Genomic DNA, 20,346 nt, shown 5'->3' with positions numbered 1-20,346 from the left:
GTTAGATGGAAACATAAAAAATGGCTTTATGTCAAAAATGATAGCAATGATATTATAAATGATCAAAATATCTTTTAACATTTTTCTAAAGATTGATAATGTAAATGAGATTCACAAAAGCATAACTTACATTTTAATTTCTTATCTCCACATATGCATTTCCAATTGAGTCAGTTTAGTCTGGAAATCAATGACAATTTCTGCAAAACCAAAAAAGAGAATAAGCTACCAGTAAATGTGATTTTAAAATATTAATGATAAACTCCAACTTAGAGATTACTCATTCTAAAGATTAAAAAAAAGTCCAGCATTTTCTAACTTAATGGAATTGATAGTTAATAGCCAGTTTTGGGAAGATGGTAGATGTTGGCATGGGAATTTTTTAGATTTATTTAATAAAAGAATAATTGCAGAAAAAGATTCTGATAGCTTGATGTCTTATCTTTCCAGCAGAACAAAATAGAGTTTTAACCTAAATAATTTAAGGGCTATGAACCTTTCTTTTACTCTTCTTGGTCAACAGATAGTAATTTTACTTTCCATATTTTGAAATACAGTTTTCACTTTTAACTGGTATTATTCCTTATATGACAAATATACAAGTTGACATTTCCCCTCTCATACTTCCTTGTATTTTGAAAAGGATTTTTCAATTAAAAAATTGGGCTACACCTTAATTTTTGTTTTTGTTTTTTCTGAAACATGTAAATCTAGCTCTTTGAAAATATTTTATACAATACTTAAGTTTTTTTGTCTTTTCAAAATGGTAATATTAAAATGTTCCCCTTCTTAGGAGAAACCCCCACCTCCTGCAACTTTTGCTTTATAAATGTTTGTAAACTCTCCCAAGGTTAGTGTTTCCTAAGAGATCATAAGATTGCAATCTTAAAATCACCTCAACTAAAATAAATTGACTTTCCACTTTTGCTAGTGTTTTATAAGGAAAAGAAAATGGAAGTTTCAAAATCTATGACTCATATCTCCTGTCTGTGAATACACTCTTATCTTTGACCTGGTCAATCTCCCAGGCGATATTCTTCCTCTAGTTATCTTAGGGTTTTATTAACTTGGAAAGAATAGAAAACCATCCTATTAAAAATACAGTGTGGCTGAACTGGCTGACCCAACACTTTCTAACATGCATGCCATCATGAAGTCCCAAAAGGCAATATTTTATGAGCTCTAGTGACAAGCCTGTCTCTTTCTACTTTTAAAAGTGATACAGAATAAAAAATATCTTCAGTCATATTTCCTTTCCTTACCCCCCAAGTCCTTTTAGAAAAAATCTTTTCTTTTTACCAAATGTTTTTAACTTCAAACTATATGTCCTGACACATATTGAAGAGAATTGACCAATAAATACTGTGATTTTTTTTTCTCTCCAAGCTGTGCAAAATGAACGTGACAGAATAAGCACCAGAAGAAGTACATTTGATGGCAGCAACATCCCCTCCATCAACACACTGACACAAGCTGAAGTTCGGTCTCGCCAGGTACCTGCAGCACATCAGCACCTAACCTTACTTGATAGAACTGAATGTCTATTTAGGCATAATGCTAAAAACGATCTAAGTTCCATTCAAATGTACTTACTAGAAACGTAAAGCACACCTACACAAATTTAAGAGTTTTACTTTGAAAGTATTTGTTGGATTATTGGTTTAATTTTGACTTTTCTTGGACAAGATCCTATTTTTTTAATGAAAAATGCATATTATTCTAAGATTTTTAAAATAAGTTCACAGAATTGGTTGAAATACCTAATGTAGCACAATGCTTTGGGGAGTGGAAGTATCTGGTTTATTGGTTGAAGCTATAAAATCAGTTGCCTCGATTTTTGGGTAGTTTCGTTGAGACTGATCAGAACTTCCTCCTTTGAAAATCACTTCTGGGCTCAAGAAAAAACTTTGGCATCTGCTTTGAACACAGGAATTTAAGGAAAATGCCAAAATTCAGAAAACACAGGAGAATGAGAGCTTTGTAAATTTAAGTTTCTGGAATGGAATTAGTTGTTAAAATGTTGATCATTAGTTATATAGATTAAAAGTTAATCACTAGTAAAGAAATACTTTGAAAACTGTTTTAGCATTGCTCCTATTAGAAATGTTAATAATGGTTCTCTATTATAAAGCAAATTGTGAAATAGCTAACTAGTTAATCAAGACCTAGTATGAGTCAGTATAACTACTTTCATTTTTGATAACACAAGGTTAATATGATGAGGTTAACCTCACCATTATCATCATCGTTACTTTAAGATTACTTGATGGTCTATAAAGCATTTATAGAATGCCTTAAAGAGAAGCTGTGAGGAAATATACATCCACTATATTAAGAAAGATATGCACACACGCAGGTTCAAAAATTACATTTATAAGCACTTTTTAGACTAGTATATTTTTCTTTTTAGCAGGAAGGAATTTTTAACACTACCTAAATTTAAACACTACCTAAATTTAAACACTACCTAATTTTTAACACTACCTAAATTTTAACACTACCTAAGTTTAAATTTTTATTTAGTTTTGAAAATGTATCATTATATATTTTCTTCAATGGTACCTAAACAAAGATTGGTTTCCTGGTGTTATTTTAATGGGCCTTTATTTAATGTAGCAGCATAAATAGTTCTGACTTCTATTTTCTCTGCAGTTTGGTAAACTGTATTCACTGAAAATGTTTTCTCCATTAACTTAGACAAATTATATGTGGACTTAATGGAAATATTGCTTTTTAATTAAAATAAAATCACAGAATATATTTCATATGGCTACATATATCTTTGTACAGTCATTTTGAAACATAAAACTTCTGAAAACTATGTTAACTTGTATTGCAAATTGGGCCAGAAACCTAAGATATGCTCCCAGAGCATGGTGCTATGCTCTGAATGCTTTTAATTTAACTTGTACTGATAGCAATTTTATTGCTCAATTTAAAAAATGTTTCAATGATCAAGATACCATGACAGTAACAGTAACCATTTAAATGACATTTACTTATTGGAGTCAAAGAAATAAGGAGGGATACTGGTCATGTGTTATTTTAAATGGTAAATTAACATGGTGTTCTTCTTAATGCTAGATCTCTGCCTCAAGCCCTGGTGCAAGCACTGACATAAATGTTAAGAAAATTGCAAGTATCGGTGATGTTTGTGAATCTATGAAACAGCAGCTCTTAGTCTTGGTGGAATGGGCTAAATATATTCCTGCCTTCTGTGAGTTACCACTGGATGATCAGGTATAAGAATGAAAATTTTGAATGCTACAAAATATGTTTTTGAACTTTACAATATGTTTGTAGTCTTGTAATTATATTTGTAAGAGATTTACTATATTTGAAAAGGTTATGTTTTTTTCAAATTATGTTTATGGAGGAAAAGCTGGCTTATATCATTTATCATCTTTGGGGGGGAGTTATAAGTTTAAACCTCTTTAAGTGTATACTTTCACACCATACCCACTACCAGTGTCCCAATAATCCACCATGTTCCATTGGAAAAACATTGATTTTCTTGTCCCTTTCATGCCAGCTTCTAATTCTATCAAGAGATAGAATTGTTTAACTTCTAATTTAAGTGTCCCGTAAATATATTGATTGAATGAGAGTTGAAGAAGACACTGTTCTTCCCTTTTAAAATTAAAAAAAAAAAAAGTAACAACTTATTCAAGGGAGAAAGATAGCAAATAGCTACTATTATTATCAACAGACTGAAAATGTGAAGGTCTGGAAGGCAGATGGTACACTACTGTGCCTTCATGTTATCTGAAAGTATCATATAAAATACTCATAAATAAAGGATACGACTCTTAGACAGAAACACATAGGTCATGTTTGGTGTTTTTTGAGGGGTACTTTATACAATTAAGATATAAATTTTGCCTTTCATGTTGTCAATTTTATTATAGCATTTACTATATATAGAAATTATAGGTCTGGCAAAAAAATAAAGTCTTCAGAATTGCCCTCTGCAATCTACAGAGAAATGGGGGAGAATTAAAATTTAATGATAATTTCCTAATAGATATATTTCCTTGCTTTGTCATATGTACATTGAGACATTTTAATTAATAGTTAAGAACTTTAATTTTCTAATCTGATTAGATTATTAGTTTCGCATTCATTCAGTACTCTTCCATCTGAGTAATATGTAATTTTTTATAGATGCAAATACCTTGAAAATTTGTGGTCCCCTCACATTGAATAAACCATGATATATATTATACAGAGCATGTTGTTTTTACACCCTCTAATCAGTGCTTTCTATCATTGGTACACAAAAACAAAGACTAGCAAAGGAAAAGGGCATGATTGTTTAAAAATCAAAGTAGGGCAAATTATTTACACAACCAAGGAAAAAAGTAATCACAGGAATTTAGCAGTTATATTTCCAGGAGAGCATTCACCTGGTGATAGAAAAAAATTCTGTGATTTGAAATCATTCTTAAAATATTCTGTAAGTGCCTTCCTGGTATGAATCATGATTATTGACATATCATAAAGATAGCTTGGCTCAGAAGGTTATTTCAGAATGAATAATGCTAAATTGCTAAAAATCTGCTTGTCTCACCTCAAGCAATATAAGGTTATGTTATTTATCAGTTTTATATTTTTATTATCCCTACTTTTTAAAAGTTGCTGACACGTATAAAGACAGTGATTTATAAATTAGGAAATTGAAATCCAGTAACTGGTCATAAGTACTTTTTATTTACTAAGTGACTCTTTAATATTAGCTATATAATTATAACAGGTATGAATTGGTGATTGTCTATTATGGGTAAGGCACTGGGGATATAAATTTCAGTTGTACTAGACATTATTTAGTGGTCTTAGGAGCTCTGTGGCATAAATTTTATAATACTCACTTAAAATCACCATTTTTAGTTCTTAGAAACATAGTTTTTAAAACTATACATCAATTAAATTCATTCAGAAAATTCATCAAAAATTTTATTAGAACTATAATTCAGTTTTAGAAACTGAGTATTTAGCAGTAAAAAAACAGATTGTATCACTATTCTCATGAAGATTGAATTCTATTTGGGTGAGACAGACAATAAAAAAATATGCAGATCATGAGTAAGTTAATTTTAGGTGGAGACATGGTTTATAAAATGAGATGGGGTGAGTTGTTGGAGAATAAACTTGTTGGGATACTTTTTATTGAGGATCAGAGAAGATTTATCTTGAGAACAGAATGATAAGGGGCCAAGAAAGCTTTGTGCACAAAGAGACAGCATATTCCAAGGCAAACAGAAGTAAAGTGCCTGGAGAAAATTGAACAAGGAATGTTGTAAGAATAAAACAGAGACTTGCATGGCCATCAAAATATTGACTCATCACTTGTGAGGCTATGGTTAAGGAATTTGTATTTTATCCCAAGGACAGTAAGAAACCAACAAAGAATTTTCATTAGAGTAAAGATATTAAGTGGTTGTTATTTTACATATACATTCCTGGCCTTGTCAAGAAAGACTTGGGATGAGAAATCAGAAAGGAAGCAGGATACCTTTTAGCTTTTTGGAGGAAGCTGTGTCAGATCAAATGAAGAAATACGAAGACTTGGGCTAGGGTGGCAGCCGCAGAGAAACAGCATTAGGATTTTCTGTAAATTAAGGAAGAATCCAAGTGATCTTTTGTTTTTGAGACAAATAAATACTTAAAATTGTGATGCCATTAGCTCCATTAGCTAGAGAAATGTTATTTTTTACATGTTAAATTCAAGATGCTTCCATTCATCCTAATGGTGATGCCCAGAAGTCAGTAGAAAATATGAAAAAGGACAGTTAAGAGCTTAGTGCTTTTGTTTTTTTCATTTTATCACATATAAGAATTTGGGTATTACATATATTTTCATTTCATCCTCATGACTGCACTTTGAGATTTTTTTGAAATCAATACTTCCATTTGATGGATGAAAGCAAATGAATCCCAAATATTATAGGTTTCTTACCCAAGTTTAAAAAGGTAATAAGTGGCCAAGCTAGAATTTTAACTCTGGTTTGATGTCTGTTTTCACTCCAAAGTACTTAACAGTTCTGCATTTCTTTTGTTGCTGTTGTCAATGAACTAAGTTGTTTTATACATTTTGAAAAGTAAAGCTCAGTTCACATTATAAAGTGAAAAAAATACAAGGTTTAATGATGACAAGCATCTATGAATGTTATAGTTTGTTAAAACAAACAAAAAAGTCCCAGTTTACAGAATACTAAGTGAATCAGACTTATACCATCTATTTAATCATTATATTTTATAATTAATTGCTAAACTTGGAATTTTTCATTAAGGTGGCATTGTTAAGAGCTCATGCAGGAGAACATTTACTGCTTGGAGCTACAAAGAGATCCATGGTGTATAAAGATGTTTTGCTTCTGGGTAAGTTTATATTTTTAATTTAAGAGAAAATTATGCATGTTTCTTCTTTATACAAGTTCCATCCTGTATATAGCAAGCATTACAGACACTGTCATGGTGTTCTCAATACACAAAAGAAAAAGTTTTGCTTGCTTTATGTTCTCCAATTCCCCCACCTTACTTAATTTGCTAATTTAATTTACATTTTTTATTATGAGAGTTGAGATCCCTGTAAGACTTTGTACCCTACCTCTCTGTGGATTGTGTAAAATGATGACTAGATTGTTTATTCTATGTGATAGATATTTTGTCCCCCCCAAAAGAAGCTGAATATAATGTAATAACAGTCAATATTTATTGAGGACTTACTCTGTAAGATGTGTTGCTCTAAATGCTTTTCATGTCTAGGTACATTAAGTCACTTAATCTCCATAATAACCCTAAGGGAGAGCTACTATTACTTTCAACCCATTGTGCAGGTGAAGAAAGTAGCACATTCAAAGCCAATAAATGGGCCTCCCTGGTGGCGCAGCGGTTGAGCGCTGGGTTACGAAGCTGCCCGAGGCCTCTGCGGTGCTGGTTTGATCCCCAGCTGCTCCCCGGCCACCAGAGGAGGGTCCCACAAGGCACGCAGACCTCTCCTGCCGCCCGCTGCTCCCCTCAGCAGTGTACTTGGGTCCTTCTGCCTGCTCTGCTCCCTGCTCTGGCTCTGGTGAATTCTCTCACCCTCCCGTGCTTCTGACTGTACCCAGTGCGTGTATAAACAAAAACAAACAAACAAATAAATAAATAAAACATTCCTCTATAAAAAAATAAAAAAAAAATTATAAAAAAAAAAACAAAGTCAATAAGTAAGGGGTAAATACCCAGGATTCCAACAACATAATGTAACTGTAGAGTCTATGCTATTAAATTTCATTAAATATTTAATAATCAGACTGTTCTGATTATAGATCTGAATACAATATACCTAGAAAACAAAATGTTTTTACTGCATAATTCTAAATTATCTGACTCTGAGTTATCAGAAAGCTAAATTTTCATGAGAAGAGCAAGGCTATATTTTAAGTACTTTCACATGTGACACTAAAGATTGTCTTTGCTACTGTGAATGAATTTAAAAGATTCCTATTTTCATGAAACCAGAAAACAAAGTATCTTATTTTAAGAGATAATAAGCTTCCTATTTTCTAATATTTTGAAGGTGTAGTAAATATTGATCATATTTACAATCAAAGACTTTATTAGTTTGAAGTTTCTTCAGGGATGAGGTGGTCTAGCTCTCCAATTTTTTAAAGCCCTTACATTTAGCCCCCATACAGTGATCTTCCCATTTATACTTTAAGAAACTCGGGAAGAGAAGATTTACTATTTAATGAAGCAACTCCTGAGAATACCTTTGTTAATTGAACAAAAAAATCAGCCTCTTCTACTTAGCCTCATTAAAATTGTGTCAATACTTGCTACACCTATATAAACCTAGACTATTAAAGGAAAGGTATTTTTAATCCACACTGAGCAAGAAAGCTGCTTTAGATTTTGTTTAGTGCTCACTGAGTAATGCACTAATAGATAACTGACAGTGGAAAGCTAATCATTATATTTTGTTTCTCCCATGTCAATTATTAGCTTGTTATTAGTTTGTACTTTAGTGTTATCACCCGGGACAGGGGTTGTTAAAATGCATGTGATCTTATTATCAATGTTATTGATCCTTTAAATGTTCTTAAATGTTTCTAATATAACTAACACTAATGCGAAAGGAAATACTATTACTATTCCTTCAAGGCAAGACCATTTAAAACATGAGTGTGAAAACGTTGAAACAATATCTGACAATAAATTGTGTGTGGGTTGATTTTTCCCTCCTAGGAAACAACTACGTTATTCACCGCAATAGCTGTGAAGTTGAGATCAGCCGTGTGGCCAATCGAGTTCTAGATGAATTGGTTCGACCATTTCAAGAAATTCAGATTGATGACAATGAATATGCTTGTTTGAAGGCAATTGTATTTTTTGATCCAGGTTTGTTTTCAAAGTTTCATTACAATTATAATTTATTATAAGCTACTTTTAAATATTAGAATATTTATGCTCACATTCTAGTAAGATTAAATCTTAAGTTACTCTTTCTATCCTTTTCTGTTTTTTTAGATGCAAAAGGGCTAAGTGACCCAGTAAAGATTAAGAACATGAGGTTCCAAGTGCAGCTCAGTTTAGAGGACTACATCAACGACAGACAGTATGACTCCAGGGGGAGGTTTGGAGAGTTGCTGCTTCTCCTACCCACCCTACAGAGCATCACCTGGCAAATGATTGAGCAAATACAATTTGTTAAACTGTTTGGAATGGCTAAAATTGACAACCTACTTCAGGAAATGTTACTGGGTGGTGAGTACATTGAAGAAATTCTATTTAATTAATTAGCATCACACTGCCTGCTTTATAATGTGGACCATTTATCTTTTGTCCATGACCTAATGAATTCAATTTTCAGAACCCATTGGATGGAACAAAAATACTTGACATATTCAAATCCACATTCTCACCTCCACCATCTTTGTTCCATGTGGTCCCTCTTACATCCAATTTCAGGTCTTTCCAAGTATGCTAAATACAAATATAGTTTATATTTTTTAAATTTACTATGCCTTGACTCCTTTAGAATCTCAAGAATAGCAGATTTGCAACATAACCTAAAAATGTATGTCTCAAATGCCTTGAATGTGAACATTTTGCTCCTGAAATAATTGACACAACACAATGAGAAGGAAAAAAAAAATTCATTGCTTCAATAAATGTCAGAAATAAGTTAAGAAATCATTTATTTTGTGTTCTGATCTATATGAAATTTCCTTGCAAAAATCACTTTATTTTATTTTAGTTTTAGTTTTCTGGTGCTTAATGTGTTCCTAATGACATCTTTCTGAACTAAAAGTTGTTTATACTATTAGGGTGATCCCAAATACTATAAACTTGAAGTAAGTGTTTCTTGGAATTGCCTTAATAACAGGCAACAAACTTAATGATTCCAGGAAATGGCACACAAGGTCCATTTATTAATATACAACATAATATGATACAACATTAATCTAGCCAGTGTACACAAAAGCTGACATTGTCCTTAATATGGCAATGGTTCTATTAATTTATTTTTGAATTCCCAAAAAGCACTTTGCAAGAATAGCAATATTCAAACTGTCAATCAAAACATTTGTTTCAAGGTAAATGTGCTGTTCCTGATTATATATCGCTAATGTAAGTGTTTTTTTTTTTTTTAACATTCTTTAGGTGCTTCCAATGATGCTAACCATCTCCATCATCCAATGCACCAACATTTGTCTCAAGATCCATTAAATGGACAAACTATCCTTTTAAGTCCCATGTCAAACCTTGTTCATACAGATCAGATCTGTAAGTATCTGGACTAGTTTCAACCATAGTATTCCTTAAACTTAATTACCTGAAAAAAAAAGTGGAATGTGTGCAAAGAATCTATTAGTACCCAGAAATTTCAAAATTTGTGTATAATTTATATCTAAGCCTCAACTGTGGAAATTGTGACATTCAACAAGTCACTTGTTCTCCTTAGACATGAGTTTGATCCCTAAAATGAAAATATGAGTAGCTAAATCTTTCTGCTTCATAGATTTGTGTGCACAAGTTACAAAATTTTTTGTGTATATGACCAAAGAAGAAATGAACTTTTTAGAAAATATGCAAATTATGGAAATAATAGGGCACATTTAACCTCTTTCAACATACTTGAAAGACAGTAATTTGTGACCATCCTTACAAAGCAGATGTTACCATTTTTATTTAGTAGGTAGTCAAAAGCAGAGTGAGGCAAACTGAATACCTTGCCAAAAGGATTGTAGACTTATATCTCTTAGAAATCAATTATTCATAAACTCAGAAAGTAAGACATATTAAGAATACCTTAATAATTTTGGTGGTGATTGAATCCTTTTTTTAATTACTAGTATTTCCAGTACTTTGAAAGCATATTTGCTGACCCTAATATTTTGAGAATCATAGCATCATACCTTCCATTTTTATTTTTCCTTTTTCAAAATAATACATATGAACATTTTTGTTCTGCTCCTACTCATTTGGAATAGCTTATATATTATTAAAGGCAAAGTATTGAACACATACATACATACACAAAAATCTAAGTTCATGTATATTTTCTTTGGTTTTTTTAGAGCAGGTCACTGAAGTTTTAGGTTCACCCTAAATACTCAGAAATATTTTTTTAAAACAAATAGAATATTCTTTTGTCAAATAGCTTTATCTAGTGTGTTGTTTTTAAGTAATTACTAATCTGTATTGAAAAATATATCAAGTTAATATTAATATATTAAAGCAACAAAGGAATGTTCTTGTTTTTGTATAGAGTTTCAAAAAATTGTTAGGGAAAAAATTCTGGAAAGTTTACAATGTCTCAGTATGATCATCAATCATTTTTATTTGTACTGTTAAATATGTGAAATAATAAATGCATGTTAAAATATCTCAAGCTTTTAAAAATTATAGAATAGCTCCTAGATTATTTTATAATATGGCAAAAGTTTATAATGGGACAAAATGATTATAGGCAATGAAAGGACCCACTTAAAGTTATTAGGATTTTGCAACTGTAACTGTAACCACAACAATCTATAATCTATTCTGGACCTTGATAAACATACTTTCATTAAATTTCATCACACATTGTAAGGAAACAACATGGAAGGAAATGAGATTATTTGAGAACCTGCCATATTCAAATCATGTTTTTTTTTTTGTTTCCAATCACTCAGACCTGCTACTGGCATTAATGGGGAGGATATAAACAAACTCAGTTGGAATAGATAGTTTTGAAGCAATACTATTTTTCAGATGCTTTTTATACTACAACATATACTTCAACACACTTGCAAACCACCTTACCTTAATTTTATATGTCATCTAATATCTTTGGGTTAGTGAAATTCAAACTAAATAGATTTTATTTTATGTGCAATTTTACTGCAAAAATTATAGTTTTCTATGATTTACGAAAACATTACATTCTGTTAATTCTTTTGATTAACTTTTTCCAGCACTTGTGTTAAAAAGAAAATGTTCATAAATGCTACTAAGAAAGGAAAAGAATACCTTGAAATGACTATTAAGATTTTTAAGCATAATCTATTCCAGTTTAATTCTCTTTGGAGAACTAGGGTAGAAGTGCATTTCCATGAGTGTGACAATGAGCTAGTAATGTTTTATATAAATTACAGCTATATATATATATATATATATACATATATATATTACAACTATATATGTAATTTCTAAAAAATATATCCCAGATATAATAATGCATGTTAATATGCAAATCTTAATAGGATAGCTTGTAGTATAACATATAACTCTCTGATTCTTTTTCAGCAACACCTGAAACCCCTCTTCCTTCCCCACCACAAGGTTCTGGACAAGAACAGTATAAAATAGCTGCAAATCAAGCTTCAGTCATTTCCCACCAGTCTCTCTCCAAGCAAAAGCAATTGTGAGACTATGATCACTTCTGGGTGACATTGGATTAATGTGAAAAATCTTTGGTCTCAAAGTATCTCAGGATAGTACTTTTGGCAAACTCTTAGCCAAGACTTCTTTATGGTGCTGTTAGAAGATGGTATCCTATTGTTTTGTTTATGTGCTCATTTTGTTTATTGTTGCTATTGTTTAAAGCCTTAAGTTGTAATCAATGTGTATCTGAGTTCACTGTTTATGTAGTCTGTTTTTCCAGCTTCCCTTGCACTGTGCTTGAAGCTGTCCAGTCTTATGTACTACTTGCATCTATTGTCTAAATATTAATTTAAATCTGTAAATAACCCCCTTATAGTGATGTGATATAGAACTAAAGTGTTCTTTTTTGACTGAAAAAAGTAGAGCAGAAATCTCAGATTGATATACACTGAACTACATTTCATAAATTTTCAACTTCAAATGAGAAAAATAAAGCTGTTGGGTATATTTCTTTGAAGAAGAACCACCTGTGGATTCTTATCATATGGATCTCCTATGGCTAAGATACATCCTTTTTGACCCAAGTTAAATGTCTATCTGAAGTTTAGAAAATCATAAATCACCATTTCAATGATGACTGGATATTCTTTAAATTCTGACTTATTTGAAGATGTATGTTAAAGTAAAATATGTTTTTACCAAAGTGTAAAAATGAAATCCTAAAACAGTGGCTCAATCAAGAGAGATGTTTACTTTTCTCTCCTAAAACAATGAGAATCACTCATTAATTTACTACAATTTGGCATGTTCACTCTCTAGTTTCCAGGGAAGTTGCAAGAGTATCTTTAGGTGAAAAGCATTGTGCCAACTAAAACCAAACAATGTTGGGTGACTGATAGTGGGAGACAAATTAGCCATCTTATCACACACATGTGCCTCAGTTAATCCTCACAATAACCCCTAAAGAGAGGTGTTTTTATTGTTCTCATATAAATAAAGAAACTTTAGTTCAGAGGGTTTTAGTAATGTAACCAACATTCATAAACCGAAAGAGTAGAAAGTCATATTTAAGCCTAACTCTGGTTGATTCTTAGAAGTATATATCTTTGGTATGGAATGATAAAAGTGAGCTTTTTACTGTGGTTTCTTAATATAGAAGCAAATGAGTGATGATTGAATACAATCCATCATGCTACTTGTAGTACATTTTTACATGTAGACAATGAGTGTAAATTTATTGCAAATGAAAGAGACCCCTTTTGTACTTTCAATGAGTTATCCTCTTAAAAGTTTTAAACAAATTACAGAAAATGAGAGCTACACCAGGTAAATTCTGATAAAAACAAAAACAAGTGCACTAATTTAGCAGATTTAAATAAAAAATTCCAGCAGCCCAGCATACACTGAATGTCTAATTCTGGACTGAGGAATACAGATTATTTGATGTCATTTGAATCTGGGACTTATTTAAAAACAAAGATGAGTCACCCCATGAAACAATAAACTCATAATCTCCATTCCTTCTCTCTCACATATACACTTGCACACCCCCATACGTTAACTGGTAAAAAAGGGGAAAACTACTTGAGCAATTATCAGTGATATAAAATATAGTATCACAAGTAAGAGACTGATTAAAACGATTTTTCCAGGACATTTTAAAATTTCTAAGATTATGATTTTATATTGTTAACTTATTGTCTTTAAAAGTGAAATAGTACTTTTAAAGTGGAATAATGATTATTTAGAAGCTAGCATTGATTTAATTAAATTTATAAAATTACTTCAAGAGCTAGCACCTTTGTGAAATTGTAAAATGTATCTTTGAGAGAGAAGAGGAATGTTTTTCAACTCTGATTTTTGAAAATGTTCTCCAGTGTTTCTATTTCATGAATGAGAATATTTTTGATTTTTATAAATACAAATATCTTTTGTAGGCTTCTTTTTAATTTTTTGTTTTATTCTCTTAAAAGATATTTTTTAAAACTTTAAAAAATAAAACATAAGATTCATTTTTGGTTAACCCTCTAACTTATCTGCATATATTTACAAGAAAGCTATGTTTTAGAAATTACTGCTTAAAAAATTGTTTTAATACCTGTAGTCAGGGAATTTGTAATATAATATTTTTGTATCCATAACTGCCAAAAATGCTGGAAAAAGAAAGCTGATGTTTTCAGCATATTTTCAAAATATTGATAAGGAATATATTGCTTTTATATAGCACAAAACTTTTTTCGGGTAATAACAATGAATAATTTATTGTGAAATAATGATTCATTTTATAAATGTAAAATTATTTTTATAAATTGCATTGTTGAAAATCAAAAATTATTAGATTTTTTAAATGTTAAATTATAGTGGGATTAAGATATTTCTAAGCTGTGATACTATGTCATTTTACTGAACTTTCTAAATAAAAATTGAGAAAAAACTGAAGTGGGGTAACTTATTGTTCAAAATGATATAATTTTAGAGAAAATGCTAATATAATTTATATGGCATCTTAAATTTACTGTAGTTTGCTAATATCAGCCTTTACAGATTAAAGAAAATTAATAAACACATCTCCACGTCATCCTAGAATACAACATTGTTTGAAGGATAAATCTTCACATTTACACCTTAATTATATAGTTTTGCTTGCTTTTTAAATTCAATATATCTTGATACATAAAATTATAACCCACTTGATTTCATTGTTCAGTTTTAAAACTTAATTGTAAAATTTCATAAATTATGAAATTCAGCAAATTTTATTTTTATAGAATTCTGATGTTTCATTTCAACTCCTAGCAAGGTAATATGTGTACATCCTTTAAAGCAGGTTACACTTAGGTTTATAGTGAAAACCTGCAGTCCTCCATCTCATTAGTCTTCTCATTCTTCCGTTCTGCTCTTGAGTAGCAGTACTCAAATAATAGAGGTTGGGCCTCCTCTGGTGGAGCAGTTGAGCGCTGGGCTGCGAAGCTGCCTGCAGCCTCTGCAGCACCAGTTCAATCCCCGGCCGCCAGCGAGGTTCCCACATGGCGCAGCAGACCTCTCCTGTCTCGCCCACTGCTCCCCTCAGCAGTACATTTCGTCGGTCTGCCTATTCTGCCCCTCTCTGGCTCTGGTGAATTCTCTCATCCTCCCACGCTCTGACTGTACCCAGTGCTGGTATAAATAAATAAATAAATCTTAAAAATAAAACAAACAAAAAAAACCAGAGGTTGTGTATGGTACTTTTCTCCATAATTTGAAAGAATACTTTTTTAGTTTTATTTTCAGTTTTAGACTGTCTTTGTGTGCAAATACTGAATCACACCATATTCTCCCAATGATTTAATAAAACAAATATGTAGTCATTATTTAAATAGTTGCAAACCATCTTTCAAAATATGAAACAGGCAATTTTTATATCTCTGTGGAGAACAGGAGAGATTGACCCTATTCTTCCAAAGAAACTGGGATGAGAAAAATAGTCCTTGCTCCAGGTAACAGAGGGAATGTGACTTGGAATAAAGAATATGTCGTTGGTTTATAACAGATACTGATTTTTAATGATGTATACCTGAAATATATATAATGTCATAAACCAAGGTTGCTTCACAGAAAAATAAAGTAAAATTCAGAAAAAATTGAATATATTAATATGGTTTTTTGTAGCTGTGGAGATATCCATTTCACTTGGTGTAAAGGCCGGACTGGGCACAAGGCAGGTTTTCTGATCCAATGCAGACCGGGTAAAGGAGGAGTCAGAGTCCTCAGTAGTTTTCCAGGTTTTTTATTTGGGGTTCACCAGGCATATGGCAGGCAGGGGTGCAGCCTCCCAGCCCCCAGCAAGTCTTCACTCTATCTGGGCTCTCTAGCGTTCGTTCTGCTGCTTCTCAGCTTCTCTTTCGGCTTCTGCTTCGGCTTCTACTGCTGCTGCTTGCGTCCCCGTGACGCCGCCCTTAAAAGCACAGTCTTAACTCAGCTGAATCCCATCTACCTATGCCCACACCCTATTCCAGGTGCCCGCCATCAGGCATGCATTCAGGACAAGGATCCATCATCTATCCTGATGGCGGAAGGGCAGAAAAGCCTGATATTTTCTTTACCCTACACTTGGCTATTTGAGCTGATGATTTAAACTTTTGTTACTTCCTAACCTCCAAATTCTACTGAGCTGCCCAGAGAAAACCTTTTTTTTTGTTTTTGTAAATAAAAATCTATATATGTACTGACACTCTGCCTTTTTTTTCCCCTGCAAAATGATGGGGCAGATGATATGACTGTAAAGGAGATGGAGAATTGTCTCTAATTAAACATAGGTATAATGGTACTTCTGGGAAGAGTAATATGGAATTTTGCACATAGAACACTCAAGAAAAGTAATGTCTTAATATGAGAAACTAACATAAGGGTAGAGAATGTGGTAGTTAATGAAGGTCAAATCACAGAACTTAAGAAGCTATAGCAGTGACCCAGTGTAGAGGGTTCATTGTAAGATTCACCTGGAGACTGAGTCCCTTGGAGACAGACTAGATTGGTAAAGAAGAGTTAGGGCCACAGCAATTTCTAATTTAGGAGAGTTGTATTCTGTTATAAGGGGATAGATACCCATTTCAGGGTAGTGCTTTAAAATAATCATGTTGAAATAGGAGTCAACTCAGTGGTGAACTTATCTTCTACACTGTCCTCTGGAGATTCTTTACTGGCTGCAGATAATTGGAGCTGCGACATGACATGGGCAAGAAGGTAGGAAGGAAACAGTCAAATAGGGTGAATGACAAAGGCAATTGTTTCTGGGCCTCCCTGGTGGCACAGGGCGTTGAGCGCAGCACTGTGAGGCTTTCTGTGGCCTTTGCAGCAGAGCTCCATCCCCCAGCCAGCTGGGAAGCAACCCACATGGCGTGGCAGACCTCTCCTGTCTCGCCTGCGGATCCCCTCTGCAGTGCGTTTTTGTACGTCAGCCTGTTCTGCTCCCTGCTCTCTCTGGTGAGTCTTCTCACCCCATGACTCTTGCCTGTACCCCACTTCTTAAAAAAATTAAAAAAAAATGCAGTTGTTTCTAATCTACCCAAAGAAACTGCCAGTAAACAATTATCAGGTTGCTGAATACAATAATCACTTTTCAGAATTAGCCAGTATTACGTATCTTATGATTAACTTGATCCCTTATTTAGAAAAATAATTATTTGGAAAATACAAATTTTACCCTATGAGGCAAAAAAGCAGTATGTGTATCAGAGGTAGGAGGAAAGAAGAAATTGTATATTAAAAATCTAATTTTATCCACCATGCAAATACCAGGATACATCTATATATACTCATTCCTTTAAACATCATTAAAAAATGAAAATTTAAAATAATTTATAGATAACCATTTGTGGAATAAAAGTACAATTCATAAAATATGAGTCTACAAAAGAGAGTAAGGAAAACCGAGCAGTCTTGTGGAAAAAATAGGTTTTTTAAAAAGAAAAGATCAAGAAGCGTCGACAACTAAAAAATAATATGCAAGACATATGACTAAACTTAGATATTTCATTAAGTTTTGCAGGTTGAAAAAATCACCTAGTATAATACAATTATTTTTAGATTAGATCAGAATATAAATTCACCTGTTTTTATTAAAGTAAAAATTCTATACAAAGTGATGCAGTAAGAGTCATATATGTATTATCCAATAGGTATATATTAAACCCCTATAGGATGTAACAAATCTGTAGGCATTGGAGCCCTCAAATTTCTAATTGAATTTAGGGGAGGGAAAACATTAAGCCACAGTCATACAAATAAGGACAATCAATCACTATTTTGTAGTCCAATATGAGGATGTTATGAAAACGTTTAACAGGTGGATTTACTTCCAGATTAGGAAAAAAAGTTCTCAGAAAACTGAAAGAAGATGATTGTGGATATGTTCAATAACCAAGAAGGGTAGGGACAAAAGCTAGGGCTGGGAGGGGTGAGAGGCAAATGACACAATTCCTAATGGGCCATGCTAGTATTTAGATTTAATTTAAGTATATCAGTGATCTAGTGATTTAGCAAATATTTAAAATAAGATGGGACATTATCCAATTTGATTTTTTTTTAAAAGTTCATCACTCTACTAAATGGAAAATGAGTCCATGAGGAGAAGCAAGTTCATCAATAAGACTCGTTTTATTATTGAAAGAAAGAAAAAAGTTACGTGTATATTTTGGACTAGGATGAGTGCCAAAATTATTTGTATATATATATATGAAAATATTTTGGAAATGGACACAGTAAGATCATCTGTATTTGATACATATGTTTGAATGTTTGAATTACCAATGAAGTCTCCCAGGAAGGGGAAAAATGACAGTGAGTTGATTTAGTGAGGCTGGCCATGCTCATTCTGTGGCTGTGTCCATGCACGGAGTGCCCATTGTTCCTGATGCAACAGAATCTGCATATGTGATGTATGTGATCAAACTGTATTACCTTGCTACTAGTGTAGTAGGAATACACTGGTGGGAAAATGAAAAAAATATACTAAGAACACAAATGTGAGGTTGAGATGATACAGTTCACTGAAAGCGGTGTTTACAATATACTAGGTAATTATCCTAGAGAATATGATGTGGGTGTGTGTATGACCTCGCAGAAATGCTCTCTGGAAAGGTAAAGGAACATCACCACCAACCCATAAGGACCCAGGCTGACCAGAGAAGTTGTAACCACCAATCATTCCTAGACAATTATCTCTGGTTCTCTAAGAATGTATCCTTACAGCTGAAAGGGAAATTTTTGGTGCTTTTGGCTAGTGTAATAATAAATTGACACAAGAAAGATTAGCAAGACAAAAGACAAATTTAATTTCATATACATGAAGGCCCATGGAATATGGAACCACTGATCTGATCATTAAAATAGGATTATATATTTCTTAGAAAGGGGATAAATACATTTGAGAGAAAAAAACACCAGGACTAAGAAACATAGATTTAGATATGATTTAGAAAGGGACTTTTGCAGGGTTAATTTACAAGGGAGTAAAAAGACCTTGGAAACCCTAGTCTAGGGTGATAAGGTAATCTTCCAACTCCAGGTGCAGGGAAAGAAGATTTATTTCCTCCCTTTAAGGAGATAGATAATTGGACAAAGCATTTTTGAATCTGCTTTTTCTCAATTGCCTTCAATTCACAATAATCAGCTTGTCACTTTGGCACATCCGGGGACACCCCATTCTTAGTCCCCACATAGTCTATCCCAATCAACTATAGCTTCTCAGAAAACTCTTTTCCACTAAACTTTCAATTTAGTCCTTTGTGACAATACTTCAGGGAGTTAGTAATAAAAATTATACCCTAAAAATGCAAAAATATTATGCTAATAAAACTTAGTGCATTTGGGTTTCCTGTAGCTCACCAGCAACAGGGGTGTACAGAGGCCTCCCCACACCAAAAACTAATTTTCAGATACCAGAAGGATGTCCACAAATTCAAATCAATTCTGAATTTATCTATCTGGAGATAGCATCAGCTTCCATAGGTTAAGGATTTGGCTCCAAAACCAAGCTTGACTTCAGACATGGGCCACAAATCTAGACTAGAGGTTTCCACAACCTCCTCCTCAGAGTATTGTTTGGGTTTCTGACTGACTAGCTGAAAATCAGAGGGTCCCAGGATAGCTTGCTCAGGTATGATTACTTTTCTAAAACTGCTTACAGAAACCAGAGAACACATTTACTCACTGAGTTATCAATTTATTACAAAGGGTGTGTAGGGTAAGGTAAAAAGTATCAGGCTTTTCTGTCCTCCCGCCATTAGAATAGATGACGGAACCCTGTGGTCCCGAATGCACACCTGATGGTGGGCATCTGGAGTAGGGTGTGGGCATAAGTAGATGGGATTCACCTGGGCTAAGCCTGGCCTTTTAAGGGCAGCGTCACTGAGATGCCAGCAGGAGCAGAGAAGCCAAGAGAGAAGCAGAGCCACGGAAAGAGCAGAGAGAACGTGAGAGAAGGCCGGAGAGTCCAGAGTGAAGACTTGCTTGGGGCTGGGAGGCCTCCCAGCACCCCTGCCTGCTGTATACCTGTTAAATCTCAATAAAAGCCTGAAAAGCTACCCTGGGCTCCAGGACTCTCCTCTCCTCCTTAACCCAGTCTGCTGGATTAGAAAACCTGCACTGTAGTCCATTCCTGCCCTTACAAGGTATTATTCAGGAATAGTCATATTGAAGAGAAGCACAAGGAATGAGGAAAGGTAACAAAGTTCCCATGCCCTCTCCAGGTGTGCCACTGGCCCTAGTTCTCCACATTTTTATCAAAAATGAAACTCTTTGAAAAAGTTTGTATGAGGACTCTGTTACATAGGCATGATTGATTAAATCATTGGCCGTTGGCAATGGAACTCAACCTCCAACATTTCTCCCTTTCCTGGAGACTTGATTATTTTATTTTTGTCACTAGTGCCCTTACATTGTATAATCATTCAATTTACATATAAATGTAAAGATCTAATGAGCAGTTATCTAGTAGATAAATGAAATCAGAAA

General features: G+C 33.2%; 1 protein-coding gene across 2 annotated transcripts in view; it reads left to right on the top strand.

Moving 5' to 3' along the window:
* The window catches only part of HNF4G (hepatocyte nuclear factor 4 gamma), a 70,127-nt gene extending 56,424 nt beyond the window's left edge, over positions 1–13,703 (top strand). For both annotated transcript variants that reach the window (XM_037505093.2, XM_037505183.2), the window contains exons 4-10: positions 1,387–1,493; positions 3,085–3,240; positions 6,291–6,378; positions 8,230–8,382; positions 8,512–8,748; positions 9,649–9,771; positions 11,776–13,703. In XM_037505093.2, coding sequence (XP_037360990.1) covers positions 1,387–1,493; positions 3,085–3,240; positions 6,291–6,378; positions 8,230–8,382; positions 8,512–8,748; positions 9,649–9,771; positions 11,776–11,897 — 986 coding nt within the window. In that variant the 3' untranslated portion in view covers positions 11,898–13,703. The remainder of the gene's footprint in view (positions 1–1,386; positions 1,494–3,084; positions 3,241–6,290; positions 6,379–8,229; positions 8,383–8,511; positions 8,749–9,648; positions 9,772–11,775) is intronic.
* The last annotated feature ends 6,643 nt before the right edge of the window (positions 13,704–20,346 follow it).

This window comes from Talpa occidentalis, unplaced genomic scaffold, assembly GCF_014898055.3.
Source record: "Talpa occidentalis isolate TD23 unplaced genomic scaffold, MPIMG_talOcc4v2.1, whole genome shotgun sequence".
Classification (NCBI taxonomy): Eukaryota; Metazoa; Chordata; class Mammalia; order Eulipotyphla; family Talpidae; genus Talpa; species Talpa occidentalis.
Note: the sequence above shows the minus strand (reverse complement) of the source record. Positions and strands in the feature narration are given on the sequence as shown.